We start from the raw sequence: 15,138 nt of genomic DNA, 5'->3' as shown, positions 1-15,138 counted from the left end.
CCCAGCTGGGTGCCCTGGCTGCTCCTGCCTGCTGGCAGTGGCCGCCACCACAGGGGCATGCAGGGGCCTCGGCATGGAGAACTCACTTTCCAGAGAGTTCTTGGTCGTTTGGTCCTTGGCATCCTTGTTGCTTCTGGCTCTCAGGTTCTGCAAAGAGAAAAGCACGTTTTCCACAGGGCAGATGAAGCAGCTCTGATGTGGCAGCAAGTTCACGGTCAGGAACCTTCAGCAGAACTCTCACCCTCCTCTCACCGCTGAGAAGCCCAGATGTGGCAAACCTCAGGGCTGTGTCTGGGCCACAGGCTGCAGAACGGGGCCAACTGAGCACACGCTCGCCCTGGATGACGCTGCTGACATTAGGATCAGAAATTCTCTATTCTAAGGGGCTGTCCTATGCACCCTGGGATGTTGAATAGCATCCTATGGGTGCAGCAGCACCCTCTCCTCCTGCTGTGACAATCTAAAACATCCCCCGGCATTGCTAAGTGTCTCCAGGGGACAAAATCAGCGCTGGTTGAGAACCTCTGACACAGAGGATCCTGCAAAGAAAGGCAACTGGCAACGCCCACCCTGGGTGCACGGATCAGCTTTCTTGGAGCAGTTAAACAACGTGCAGGGGCTGGTGGGTCAGAAAGAAGAGCACTCAGCTTCGGGGAGGCCAGGGCAGGCCGCTGGCATGCACTCTGCCTCCACCCCAGCCTCCCCTCTCCTGACTTTGCAAACGTCCTTGCCCAGGAAGTAAGCAGAGCTTTTTAGTGGGTGGGTCATTTTTCAACACAACCGTGTCAAAGGCACTGCTGATTTGGTCCACGGTACCAAGAGAAATGTGGATAAAAGGTCCCTGTGTGCCTGAAATAGTCTCTGGAAAGAAGCTGTGGTTAATCCCGGTATGAGACTTCTGAGCAAACAAAAAACACAGCACAGGAATGGGAAGGGGCCTGGAGATGGCCCTCGCAACCTCTCAGGCTGTGGGAAACCTCTTGGGACTAGAAAACATAGTGTATTTTAAACTCACGGGGGCCAAACTCACAATGCACCTTGGTGCCTCTCCTGAGAATTTAGCTCCCCTCAATGACTCCTCCATCTGTCTGCCTCAGCAGCTCCCAGAGGGTGGGCGGGGGGGTGAGGGGGCGTGAGAGCTCAAATCTGCAAGAATTAGGTGCCGCTCACATGAGCCAGGGCAGCAGCCCACGCGCGAAGGGCCCCTGGAAGGTGTGATGAACGTGGGCACCTTGAGCATCTCGGGGCTCTGGGAGGCCTGCCTTACGAAAACTTACAAGTTTGGTTTAACCCCACATTTCCCAAACTGACTAGACTCCGGAAGCCCTTTTCACATGATTCCTGTTACCTACTTATTATCTGGGGAGCTCGAGCTCACAGAACCCATCTCAGGCAACTCCAGTCTGACTGGACACTGCAGCACACCCATTTCTCAGGCCAGTCCTGGGAGACATGAAGGACCACTGCTCCACCCTGCCTGTCCTTGGAGATGGACATCCAGTCTCCATGGCCGAGCTCTGACCCCCCAGAATGCAACTCCCCACACCTCAAAATGGCCTGCTTCTTCTGTGTCCTTTTGGTTCATTTCACTGTCTGTGTGGCTCTAATTTCTCTGGGTCTTTTTTGAAACATGGATGGAAAACCAAAGTGGATACCACCTGATGGTAAAAGTTTCACAGAACCGGCATTTGGCCGCGCCGAACCCCGTCCTGCTGCCTGGGCCTGGGCCTCGGCTCAGATTCCCACCTGTGCCTGGTTGGTGGGACCACGTGACTCCCGGGTGGTGTGCCACCATCGTTTCCTCCCTCCTCTGTGGACACCTGTCCTGGTGGACGTGAACTTGGCTCCATTTAACCACAGCCTGCTCTTAAAAGATTATGACTCTAATTTGTCAAAGTCACCTGGGACTCGGCGCCAGCACTCCAGCTGTTAGGGGTATGGGGGCTGCTAGTTTAATGAGCTAAAGAGAGGAACAGACCCAATGCTGCAGGCAAACCAGGGCAGCTTCAGAGGGAAGTGCGGAGCCAACCTGAAGCCCTGGGTGCATGTAGCCCGTTACCAGCGGCAACAGGTGGGGAGCAGGGCACCCATGGGCTCTGGGGAACGGTGTGGCATGTTATCACCATGGGAGATGCTGGTGCCGGGACCCACAGGCCCCAGCCCCCGTGATAAATTATAAAATAGCACAAATCCCCTGGAACAAAGCCCAGGTGTGACAGTGGGGGTACGATCGTATCCCAGCAAGAGACCCTCCCCTGCCTATTTCTAGTTTCTGTTTCTCTTCTTAAAGCTCGGGTTTCACTTGGAGGTCTTCCCACCCAGAATCCTTGTTTGGCGGGGAAGGCAGGTCAGGGCTCTGAGTACTACAGGCCTGGGAAGAAGAAAGTATCACCCAACTGCCACGGGCAGAAGCAGGATGGAGCGGGGCAGGGAGGACCTGGCATGGCCACCAGCCCCCAATGGCCGCCTGTCTTCTGCATCCGGGGGGCTCTTCCGAGGTCCCTCGTGCTAACACTCCAGGGCTTGAGGTTTCAGAGCCCCCGGGCCGGTGCAGTGCCCAGCCTGCAGCTTCCTCCCACGCAGGTCGACAGAACGCACACCAGCCCCATCCCCCGGGCCGGCTGCAGACCCCAGAGGAGCAGAGCATGACACCTCCCCACCTGCTCTCCATCCGCAAGGTGCAAAGTCGGCCTCAGGACTCAAGTGTCGAGACCTCTGTTAATGAGGCAGAACTATGGACACCCCGAACTGCACACAGACAGTGCAAGTCTGTCTGGGGTACCCCAGAGCTGGGCCCTGGCCTCTGGGGAGGCAGGGTGCTCCTCGGGCTGCTCCGTCTGTCTGCTCATGACAACCCACAGGCATCTGGAAACACAGCTGAGGTTCACAACCAGACCTTAGTTTGCTGTGCCTTGTTCTCCCGGGTCACGGTGTGCCAACGACCAGCCCACAGCCCACCCTCAGGAGGTGGAGGGGCGCACCTGTCTGAACAGCGTCACGCGTACCTCAGAGATTTCTGCAAACTGAGCGTTGGCCTGACAGCACTTCTCAGCCGTTTCCATGGCAACTCCGTAGTTGTCCACAAAGGCCCGGTACACACCCAGCTGGCTGGCCTGCAGGGAGGAAGGAAGAGAGTGTGGGACAGGTGTAGGGCAGGTGTGGGACAGGTGCGGGACAGGTGCAGGACAGGCGGTCTCCATCCCTCTGGGTAACGGGCTTCTGTGCACAGCTCTGGAGGAAGCCCAGGTGCAGCAGACAGTGCAGGGCTGCAGGAAACTCAGCTCCTCCACGCTGTCACTGCCTCCCACCTGCTTCCCCTCCCCACGCGCTAAGCACGCTTTCTTCTTCCAAAGCGACACGTTGAGAAGTGACTCACAGCCCCGGGCGGGTAGCAGTTCTCTTCGTCCTCCCACCCCACTCATTTAAATGGGGCCAGCAGCAGCAGCTGAAGTTCCAGGGTATCAGTGAACATGGATGAGCGTCTCCAGCAGGTGGGACGGAGCGGCCCCTTCTCATCCTGGCTGCGGGAGACCTCAGTGGACCCATCCCTGGCCTGAGGGGCCACTGCTCTGCTCCTACCTGATCTCTTCAGACACGCAAGAAACACTCAGTTGAGCTGCCCTTGGAGAAGAGGGGCTCGCGCTGCCCAGACATGAGCCCAGCCCAGACCTGGTGACGGGGCCCAGGTGTCATGCTACACACCTGGCAGGTGGGAGACCTCTGCTGCCAGGTGCAAGGCGAGAGGTGTTTGTTTGTCCTGTTCTCAACCAAAGGCATTAATAGAGTGTCTCCTCACTCGGCCTCCTGCTCCAACACTCAGTTGAGTAAAGACTTCCATGGTTGGGGGGAGGGGTCCTGTGTGCAGCCACCACCATCGCTGGGCCCCAGGTCACCTCCAGAGGCAGCAGGGAAACCCCGGCCTGGGGTGTAAGGGCAGACGCCGTGACCTGCTGGCCAGGCCTCCCACTGCAGCCAACCAGGAGCGGGAGGCCTGAGGCTTTTGCTGCTGATCCTGGTGTTCGGTCTGCATCGAACCTAAATTTTATTTCTACATGCATTTGCATTTATATTGAATTTTATGTTTCTTCAGATGGCAATCCCAGATGCCCTTGGCACTGTCTGGTCTTCTGGACTCGCTCCTTGAGGGGGCTGCGTGCGGGCCTGGGGGCGCGAGAGAAAAAGCAGCAGCTGGAGAAGGCCCTGCCCGGACCCGCTGATTACCTGGACGAGTCGCTGCATTCCAGACGCCAGGTTCCCTGCCATCCGGTTGGACCCAGAGCCCTGCCTTCTCCCCCTCACCCTCACTCACTGAGCGTCTCCCACAAAAACAAAGGCCCTGCTTGAGGCACTGTCACCTCGAATCATTCAGACACAGCGCAGCCGGCTAGCAGGAGACACACGATGAATAAGTAAAGCAACAAGTAATGTGGCAGATGGCTGAAGGCAGAGCAGGCGAGGAGAACAGCGGGGCTGCTTTAGATACTGTGGTCAGGGCGGTCTCTCTAAAGAGGCAACGGCTCAGCCAAGTCCTGAGGGGATATCACTGTTGAACTGTGTCCCCTCAAAATGCATAGGTTGAAGCCCTAACCCTGAGCACCTCAGAATGTGACTGTATTTGGAGATGGACCTAAAGAGGTGATTGGGCAAAAATGAAGCCATTCAAGTGGGCCCTGATCCAATCTGACTAGGGGCGTTATGAGAAGAAAAGATTAGGACACAGACACAGAGGGACGACCACGTGAGGACACAGAGATGACGGCCTCTACGCGCCGAGGAGAGAGGTCTCGGGAGAAACCAGTCCTGCTCACACCTGGATCTCAGACTTCTAGCCTCCAGAAATGGGAGATAGATCTCTGTTGTTTGAGCCACCCGGACTGTAGCAGCCTTAGTAAACTAACACAGGGTCTTTGGGAGGAGAACCCCTTTCATTACCTCTCCTGCCCCCTCTTCCAGGAGCTCACATCTTCCAAGTGGTTTTTGAGAAGTTCCAAGCAATTCATGCACTAATCAGAACCCGAGCTGCACCAATAAACCAATGGAGATCACATGCCCTCCGATGTGAGGCACCGACAGGACACAGCATCACTGCAGTGGTTTTTTTTTCTCTTCCTGCCAGAAGCGCAGAACCTGAATCTATTCCTGAAGAAACATCAGACCCAAACTAGAATGCACCCTTCAGAAAAATGTCAAGGTTGTGGAAGACCAGCAGAGGTTGAGAAACTGGTACAGATGGAAAGAAACTAACGAGACCTGACAACCACGTACATCTCGCGACCTGGACTGCATCCCGACTCAGAAGGAAAATGGCTACAAAGAACACGATGGCTAACTTGGGAGAGATTTGTAGAAGCATTGCATATTAAATAATAATATCACTCAACTGTGAACCGTCCTCCGATGGAGGACTGTCCTGTGGGTTGTGGAAGAGCATGTCCTTAGCAAATACACCATGAAGTATTTAGGGGTAAAAGGGCAGAGGGATCTGCATTTTATTCTCAAACTATTCAGCATGTGTGCGTGTGTGTGTGGGGGGGGTGGTGTATACAAAGGAGAGAGAAAGAGATAAAGATTAAGCAAATGTGGCAAAATGTTACAATCAGTGCAAAATGTTACAATTGGTATATCCGGCGCACACCCAGTTCTTTGTGCTATTCTTGCAACAATTCAGGAAGTTTGAAATGATTAGAAACAAAAAACCGGAGCTGATAAAAATTCAGCCAGAAACAAAGCCCCTGGATGGGTAGCAATAACCCACAGCCCCACAGGAAGGGGAGTCAAGGCGCCATCAGGACAGGGCTTCCTAGCTACCAGGTGTGGCTCATGAGTTCCCGGGTGGCAGAGGTACCAGGGCTGGGGCATCACAGGCTCCTCGGGTCCTAAGACTCTCCTAGCTGGGGAGCCTGACCCCGCTGTGCTGATCTGAACGGGACGGGGACGGTCTCTGTCTGTCCTTGGGGAGACCCAGCGCCCGGCCCCGGCGGCACACACGTGAACATGCAGCACGTGGTTCCTGGGGCTCCACTTCCCACGGCAGCCCCACCTCTCTCCCCACGTCCTTGCGCTGCAACATCTGATATGTGAAGGTAGTTCAAGGACACCAGGGAAACCAGAGGAAACTTTCCAAATTCTGGTGTTCATCAGACTATTAAATTTTTTTTTTTCAGTTTCCGAGTGACTTCAGAGTGTTATTTGGGGAAGAGTGTGGTTGCAGTTTCTGCCCACAACACAATTCTTCAAAGATGTGGGCTTCAACGATGGGGAGCACCTGCGTCAAAACACAGCCTTCCGCTCTCTGGCCACGGGAAAGGGGTCCCGGGCGGGAGAATCTGCAGCCTGGGGCGGTGGCCAACAGGAAAGCCACACCCGGGCGGAACGCCAGAGCCCAGTATGAGCCAAGACAGGCCGGCGGTGGGCCAGCTGGGCGTCTGGGCGGTCCAGGAGGGCTGGGGGCTGGCGTTCTTTCACCGCGTGCTCTGGGCACTTAGAGAGGGCCCGGTGACCTTGGCCACCCCACCCCCAGAGGACTGGCTTCCCTCGGGAGGGAGAACACTCCAGGGAAAGAGCACAGGAGGCCCGGGCAACCCTTTAATCAGGATTAGGGGTCCTCAGAGGTGGAATCCCGGTCACCCAGGCCTACCCAGCACCCGCCTTCGAGGGCGTCCCAGGATGGGGGCTCACAGTGCTGGGAGGTGGCCTCTTTGCTGCCCCTTATATAGAGACATGCCCCACCAGCCTCCACCTAAAGAGACTGGCTCCCCCTTTAGACCCACAGAGGTGGGGGGCTCCTCACACATGAACCTCACACCTTGGAAGACAAACATCGATCCGGCAGTTCCATCTGAGAGTTTTCTCCATCATCCTCAGGTCCCTCAACCACCCCTTCTGCTGGGACAAGTTCTACGTTACCCATGTCTCAGTTCAGTGTTCACCCGAGCCTGGTCCCTTCCGGGGGTGGCCTGGCCAGTGCCAAGGGGTCCACCAAACCGCTTCATCTGATTACTAGATTTTCCCAATCCCGTTGACTTTTTAAAAGCTGAATCCTTGGCTCCTCGTGGGCCCCGAGGTCAGCAAATGGCCAGAGAAGGTCCCTGACCTGCCCCCACAGCCGCCTCTCCCTCCCTCTAACCAGGGACCCAGAGCTACATCTGCCGAATGGACTCCCAGCCAGTTTTTGGCCCACTGAGCCCTTGCAGAAACCCTTGTTCTGTCATCCAGCACCACCCACCCTCCAGTATTATGCCCCTGAAGGCAGGGCAAAGCACTCTTCCTGGAGGCAGACAGACCAGGGGTACCGTCTGGGCAGGTGACCTCCTGCCCCTCGGCCTCCTCACTTGCATGGGGTGGAGACGGGACCTGCCTGGTGGGGCTGCCTCAGCTGAGGTGAGACAGGGCACCCGCAGGCCCCCTTGAGCCCCCTGATCAGAGCTGAACCCACTACCCGGGGACCAGATGGCCTCATGGTCCCTCGGTTCACAGCCCGGCATGGCCGTCCCCAGGTACAAACCAGCCCTCCTGCCTTCCTCCAGCCTGTCCACAGGACGCGTCCTGATTCCTGCAAGGCTCCAGGGAGCTGCTGTCACAGTCGATAGCATTAAACGTGCCTCCAGGTCCCCAAAATGGCTGCGGCGGGAGCTGGGGCCACACGGAAGGCCTGTTCTCACAACTTCCTCAGCCAGGGACCCCCTGGGGACCCAAGGGCTCCTCTCGTATGACCCTGACTTTTATTGACCAGCCTTCCCTCCCCAAACTACTTTTTTTTAAAAAAATTCTTGATTAATTCAAGAGCCTTTAATTCACAGAACTGCAAAAATGAAATAAAGTACAACAAACCCCCGCTGTCCCCACCTGTGCTTGCCCCTCCAGGCTCTGCCTGCCCCAGTCCCCCTGCCCAGAGTCTGAGTCCTGTTCCCAGGGCAGTGGCTTCTTTGTGGTCCAGAGGGGACCAGTCTGGAGACTGGGAACCTTGAGTAAAACTGAGCGGACCTGGAAAGGACCAGAGATGGCATTGGGGCCAGCAGAGGGAGGGAAGCCTCGCTTTCACGCGGGGTCCAGCAGTGGTGCTGTGGCGGCGCCCCCTCCCCGCAGCACCCATTCGGCATCCCAGGCAGTAAGATGTGTCCCAGACTCTTCCTCCCCATCGTGCCCTCAGCAGCCTCGCCCGCAGGTGGCACCAGGCTCAGGGAGAGGCCTGGCCCCCGCCCGTCACCCCGTCACCCCCAGGAGGCTGCCGGGTCCCTGCTCCGGGTCACTCACCAGCTTCTGGAATAGGTCGCCCACGCGCTGCTGGTGGCTCCACTGCTGCAGGCGGGGGAGGAGCCCGTCGTAGAACTCCTTGTGGATCTCATAGAGCTCAGGCACTTTGAAGAAGATGGTCTCGATCTGCTGGCTCGTCAGCACCGGCTGAGAGGTGGTGGCAGCAGCCTTCAAAGGTTTCATGGGCTGAAAGAGGGCACAGGTGACGGGTGGGGCAGCACAGGTGTCAGGTCTCGCCACTTGTCAAGTGCACTGTGGTCACGTGACATACATGCTTTTATTTTTAAAATTCCATTAACAATAAAAATTTAAAGCCAGCTTGGTTTGGTACCCGAGTCTTTCACTGGCATCCACTGCCCCTTGGGGAGGCCCAACCTCCACAGAGGTGGCATGTCCTGCCTGCCCACAGGTGTGTCGAGGATCCTGGGAGGGTGGGCTGCTCCCAGGCTGACCTGGGACCTGGGACGCGTGAGCAGAGCTCGCCAGGGCCCATCCTGCCCGCTCAGCCCCTGCACCCTCCTCACCAGCAGCAGCGCCTCCAGGTGGCTCAGGTAAGTCTCCTCGCTAGCTAGGATTCCAGACAGGACCCATTTCCTCATCTCCGAGCCCTTTTCCAAGTCCAGCTCACTCTGCAGGAGAAACAGACAAAAATCAGACCCGGGGTACGGTGCTTGAGGCGGCCCCTCTCAGAGAGGAAGCTGGCTTGTCAACCTGAGGACAAGCTTCCCAAGAAGGTTCCAGGTGGGATTAAATTAGGAAGGCACGGGAGTCCTGGCATGTCAGCTCGACTGTGGTCGCTGCAAATTCTGGATGGTCATCCAGCTAAGCCGAAGGCCACCCTTGGTCTTGACACCAGGAAACGGGCAGTTTGGAGCTGAGCAGGGTGGGCAAGGCCTCTCTCCACACCTTCTACCCGTGACCAAGGAGTGGCTGTCCTGGAAGAGGCTGAGCCCAGGGAGCGTCGGGCCCCCCACACGGCCACCCCGACTCCTTCCACAGCTCCCCTCTCCTCTCCTGGTACCTGCCTCGCCGGCCTCTGTGCCACTGCCACCTGACCCTTGGACCAACCAGGCCCAGGCAGCACCGCCTCCCTCCCAGCCACAGTGGTGGGGCTGGGGGCTGTGGCCACCTGCCCAAGGGAAACCCCATCCCCTGGGTTCAGGGTCTTTGTCCCTTGAACCTGCTCTTCTGAGCCTGCTTTCCAGACTCTGGACCCGCATACATGTGGGCTACGGCAAGGTCCCCCCTCCCTACTACTAAACGCCCCTCCTATATGTGGGGTGATGCTCTGCTGCCTTTGCCTCAGAAGCACAGAGCTGATGCGCCCCTGGATGCAGATGCAGGGGGTAGGGTCCAAGAGGCTGGCAGACCACATTCCACCCCTACTTGTGATGGTGTTACGGGGGCGATGTGTCCCTGGTGCCCGAGAATGTTACTGTGTGCAAAGAAAGGGTCTTTAGAGAAGTAATCAAGTTAAAATGAGGTCATTAGGGTGGGCCCTAGTCCAAAATGACTGGTATCCTCCTAAGAAGGGACTAGGCGATCAAAAGGTACCAACTTCCAGTTATAAAATAAATAAGCCCTGGGGATGTAATGAACAGCATGGTGACTATAGTTAATGATACTGTATCGTATACATGAAAGTTGCTGAAAGAATAGATCTTAAGAGTTCTCATCACAAGAAAACAAATTTGTAATCGTGTGGTGATGGATGTTGACTTATGGTTAGCGATCATTTTACAATATACACATATATTGAATCGTTATGTTGTACACCTACAACGAATATGTTATACGTCAATGCCTCAATATAAAAAAGAACAAGAGAAGGAGATTAGGACACAGACACACAGAGCGGGAAGACACAGGGAGAAGACGGGCATCTCTAAGCCAAGGAGAGAGGCCCCGGGAAAAACCAACCCTGCTGACTTCCAGCCTCCACAACTGGGATAAATCAACCTCTGTTTTTTAAGCCACACGGTCTGTGGTACTTTATTACAGATGCCCAGGAAACTAAAAGAGATGATGCTGTTTTCATCGACTTCCTGGCCACAGCCCTCACTTGCTCCTGGACCACCAACAAGGCAAGCCGGTGTCAGGTTGGCCGTACCCATGGCCTGTGCTCCACCAGGCTGAGGCTACCCTCCCTCTGCCCGGCCTGTGCTGACCGGCCTCACTGTAGTCTGAGGGAGGCGCCAGACGGCTGGGGCCCTGTGTCACAGGGATGTAACAGCCCTGTGCTTTCCGTCATTGGTTTCCCAGCCTGTGGGTGAATGGGAGACAGCTGTGTGTGCACACATGGGGGACAGCCATCAGATTTTTGGCTTAGAGCCACTCCGGGGAAAGGACACCCACGTCCCACACCACAGCCCCCGTCCAGGCCATGCTGGGCAGCGGCTCCAAGAATGGGAGCCTCTGGGGCACAGCGCCCGGAACACACAGGTGCTCCACGAAGACTCACAGAATAAACCAACCAATGAGAGGATCCAGAACCGCTGGCTGGGCCCTGGCTTGGCCACATCTTTATGAAGCTCCAAGGGCCCCTCCAGGGAACCCCTGTCCGTGAGACAAGCGGGTCCTGGGGTCTAGGACCATCCATGCAGCCTGCTCTGGGCCCCCAGTGCCACCACCATCAGCACAGATGTGCAGGGTGGAGGGATCCCATCATCTCCTCTCACCTCAGACCACAGAGGCCACGTCGCGAGCGGAGGCGCCTCGGGGAAGCAAGCTCCCAGCGGACCGTGCACGTGCCTCCCAGCGGGTCCAGGGTGAAGGCTCGTGCGCCCGGGAACAACCCCACTACTGTGAGCACGGCCAGTGGGGCTGCTCCCACCGCCGCGGCCTGGAGAGCCGGGCGGAAAAGGCACATAGGCAGGACAGCGCCCCGTCCAGCTCTCTGTTCCAAAGGGTGCAGCCAGCTCAAGGGAACGTCTGGGCGGGGGCGAGGGCACCTCTCCTCAGACTACAACCTTCTTCTGAGCCTCAAACGGGCCAGTGGCAGCAGACAAGGACGGCTCGGCTCAGCTTGGACACTGGCCCACCCCACTCGGAGGAGAGAGGGTGGAGGGGAAGTGCAGAAGAGAGAGCAAAGGCCAGGGCGGGGACCAGCGATGTTTACGACCCCACCTCGGCACGTGCCTGCGCTGGGAAGGGCGCGTGAACGGGAGACCAAGGGAGGAAGCTGGAGGAAAAGGGCGAGTGGAAGAAGGAAGGAAGGAGGCCTCCTCTCACTGCTGCCCGGGAGGGGAGAGGGCAAGGCAACACAACCCTGAGGCTAAAAGAACAAATAAAAAATAAAAAATGAACTGGGTGTGGCAAAACAAGGTAGGGAAGCTGAGGGAGGGACCCAGGGGAACAGAACTGCCACCCACCAGCCAGCTGCCAGGCCCACCCCCACCCTGGGGCCTGGGGTGATTGCGGTGCAGAACCTGGACCGTGAGGGCTGGGCTGCTCCTGGCTGGGATGTGGTGGTCAGCACAGCTGCAGAACAAAGGACACCGCCTCCCCGCAGGATGGCAGCCGGGGGTGATGCCCAGACCCTCATCCTTATCCTGACACTCGTTGGCTGGCATTGCATAGTCATGGGTCCAGGGGAAACACAGACAAAACTGGCAGGCACCTCTGAGAACGACCAGGGATGGAGAATGTCACTGACGCTCAGCGCTGGGACAGCCTCGGTCACCAGGATCTACCCTACATGGCCACCTGCATCCTTTCCACAGTGCCCCAGGCAAGGGGGGGGCCTGGCCTCTGCTGACCCCTTACCCACCCCTGGGGACGGGTATGCATGGAGCTGACCTGCACCCCAGGAGGCCACCAAGCCCCCAAGTTGCCATGGAGTCCCCAGGAAGGTCCTCCTGACAGCTCACCGCTCAAAGGACCCAAGCTCGGCAGCCGGGGATGAGCCCCACCCGGGAAGGTAGGGATGGAGAGGGATGAGCAGGGATCCCTCCCCTGGCTGATGGGGATGAGGCAGCTGTGACCTCAAGACCACCATGCTTTCTGTGGGTGCTAGAAAGTGACAGCTGCATCGTCTTCAAACCCATAATCAAAGATGAAAGAAGGAAGTCTCACTGCAGAGCTGACGGGGGACCCAGAAAGTCAGGGCTGTGCCTGTCTCCAGGGGAGTGAAGGGTGCCCACCCTAGGGCTCCAAGCACCTAACCACGGGGCTTCTGGAACAAAACAGTGCAGCCCTCCTCTGATCAGGTCCCCATCTCACCCAGGTGCTTCCTGACACCTCTCTGGGCCAGGTGGCCTGCTGGGGACTGGAGCCCCCAGGCCTGGCAAGCAGGTGCAGCCTCTTGCCTTGTGTGTAACGTGAGAAATGCCTGTGGGCTCCGCGAGGCAGGAGGGGGTGAGCACCTGGATCTGGACAGGCTCCACAGCAGATAAGCCCCTCAACTGGGGGCTAAAAGGTGGGGGCAGAACCCCAAGTCAGTGTGGCAGGGGTCTGAGGGCAGGAGCCCAGGGAGAGGTAGGTGGGCATCCAGCCGCAAAGGGCCTGGGGCACAGGGAGGGCAGAGCAGCCTCCTCAAGGGGCCTGAAGTAGAGCAAGGTCATGCGGGGGGAAGACAGTCCTCAGGGACCATAGATGGACAGGGACGACTGTCCCAAGTTCCGGGGTCAGCCGTAAGGATGCTTGTCTGTACCAAGTGACACCCACAACGCAGGAAGAAAGGGGATGCATCAAAAAAAGGCAAGGCAGTTGAGGGAAAGACTGTCAGCTGAGGGGTGGGGAAGGCTTCAGATCTGGTAGCTGTGTGGCCTCAAGCAAGTCACTTTGCCTCTCTGAACCTCAGTCTCCTCGTCTGTAAAATGGTGAAACTGGCTGTTTGGTAAGAAGCTGCACGAGGGAGGTATGCATTACACATGGGCTCCCCTCCCACCCCCATTTCAGGATGATAAGCCTGCCCAGCACGGCGGTCTTCAGAAATCACAAAAGCAAAAGAAAGAAGTAGTTCTGCAGCTAAGGCGCCAGCCCAGCGGAGAGGCCACTGCAGTGAAAAGATATGCTTCCAGCCACAGGGAAAAGCAGAGTCCTCTCACTCTTTCTCTCTCTTTTTTTTTGCTGCGCTATGCAGCATGCAGGATCTTAGTTTCCCGACCAGGGATCAAACCTGTGCCCCCTGCAGTGGAAGCACAGAGTCTTAACCACTGGACCACCAGGGAAGTCCCTCGCTCTCATTTTTAAACTCAGAGTGGAGATTACCCAGAAACAAGCTAAGCAGAAGGGGGAAGGTGTCTGTCCTCAGGGACAGTGGGACCAGAAAGACAGAGGTGCCCCAAGGACAGCACCCTCTCAGCCCAAAAGGAATGATCCCGACAGGTCAAAGGGGTGCCCGGCTGGGCCCTAATGCACCTCAGAAGTGCCCGCCTGAGCCGTGGGACCGCTGGGAGCGTGAGGACACTGAGCCAGGCTGGGCTGGCACACCAGCTCTGCCACCACCCCAGCCGTGTGCCCACGAGAGAGGCACCTGCAGGATGTGCCAGCTTGCACTCGCCATGGACCTCGGGGCCTCAGTTCTCCATCTGTAGAGTGGAGGTGACGGCGGGATCATTAATGACAATGAGACCTCAGGAGAAAGACCCTGGAAAGTGGATGAGTCATCTCAGCATCTCCTCTGGCAAAAGGGGGCCAGTGCTCTGGGTGCGGACACCACCCTGCTCGGCACCCTGCTGGGGCCACCACCCCAGTTTCCGCTGCTTTAGACGGCAGCCGAGTTCTGGGCCTCAGCACGGGTTGCCTGCCTCGTCCATGCCCCGCCGACAGAGCCCCACAATCCCCCAGCTCATGCTTCCAGCAGGCGGTCCCCATGCACCAGATGGGGGAATAAGGGCTTTAGTAACTGACTTCCGACTGTTGGCTGCCCCATGACCCACTTGCTACTGCTGGCACCCGCCCTCCCACCCCGGGACTCACCACTTTGGTGGACTCCGGTGCGTCCCGGCTGCCCCTGCCCTTGCTGCCGAGGTGGGGCGAGGAGGAGGGTGAGTCATCCACGTAGGGCAGCCCGTCCTGGTGCCGGCGCTGCTCCTCGGCCCGGTCCGTGGCACAGCTGTACCCCGGCGGCGTCCCGAATGGTGCATCTACGTTGCAGAGAAGCAGCCTGTGTTAGAGCCAGGAGAGGGGCTCCATGCCCCACCGGTCACCTACAGGCATGGAACAGGGGCCTCAGGTAGGCTGATCTCACCTTCACAACTGACTGGCCAAAGACGGCAGCGCGAGGAGGGCACGAAGCAGCAGCCCCCTCGTCAGGCGACACGAGGCTGGGCTTTCGATAGCTGTGGGGCAGCGGGAGGGGGCCCTGAAAGGTGGACCCCAAATGCCAGTGTCTTGCTGTCAGGGACATCCTTTTACCTTGTCTATGGGATCCGACCTGATCCTGCTGACCTAGGTGCAGGGCCAGGAAACAGGATGCAGGCCTCTCCCAGCCAGTGTCCCTGTGAGCACAGAGAGCGGCTTATGCTACAGCAGGCTCCCTATTTGGGGGTACCTAGTTATAGAGCTAACACCTTCCTACAGGCACCTGACGGCAGTCAGCCCCATCCCAGGCCAAACCACAAAGCCCACACGTGCTTCCAAGCCCTTGGCCCTTTGGTAGCTCTGTTCCCAGAACTGTTCTAATTCAGGGGACCCCCTCACTGGGACATCAACTTACAATGGCCCAGCCTGTTCCAAATCTCACATGAGGGCCACTTCTCAACTCCTTCCAAAGGGCACCTGGGATTTCCAAGAGGTCATCCCAACTGGGTTAAGTCACGTCACTGTGACTCACCTGCAAGCAGCCCAAGGCTACAGCACAGGTGGACTCCGGGGCGGTCAGTCACCAGTTTACAACAACTGCCACCACCAAACACTGCCCAGGCCAGGTGGGCACAGGGC

The 15,138-nt window shown here is 57.7% G+C and overlaps 1 protein-coding gene across 6 annotated transcripts in view; it reads right to left on the bottom strand.

Moving 5' to 3' along the window:
• Positions 1–15,138, bottom strand: part of BCR (BCR activator of RhoGEF and GTPase) — a 101,343-nt gene that overhangs the window by 34,212 nt on the left and 51,993 nt on the right. For all 6 annotated transcript variants that reach the window (XR_005022634.1, XM_036875042.1, XM_036875043.1 and 3 more), the window contains exons 2-6: positions 14,176–14,342; positions 8,778–8,882; positions 8,254–8,439; positions 3,006–3,113; positions 87–147 (exon numbers count right to left, since the gene is read on the bottom strand). Coding sequence is in view for 5 of the 6 variants with exons in the window: in XM_036875042.1 (XP_036730937.1) it covers positions 87–147; positions 3,006–3,113; positions 8,254–8,439; positions 8,778–8,882; positions 14,176–14,342 (627 nt within the window). In the remaining variant the exon portion in view is untranslated. The remainder of the gene's footprint in view (positions 1–86; positions 148–3,005; positions 3,114–8,253; positions 8,440–8,777; positions 8,883–14,175; positions 14,343–15,138) is intronic.

The sequence above is a fragment of the Balaenoptera musculus genome, chromosome 14 (genome assembly GCF_009873245.2).
Source record: "Balaenoptera musculus isolate JJ_BM4_2016_0621 chromosome 14, mBalMus1.pri.v3, whole genome shotgun sequence".
NCBI classification, from domain to species: domain Eukaryota; kingdom Metazoa; phylum Chordata; class Mammalia; order Artiodactyla; family Balaenopteridae; genus Balaenoptera; species Balaenoptera musculus.
The sequence above is the reverse complement of the archived record's forward strand: the minus strand, read 5'-3'. Positions and strand labels throughout refer to the sequence as shown.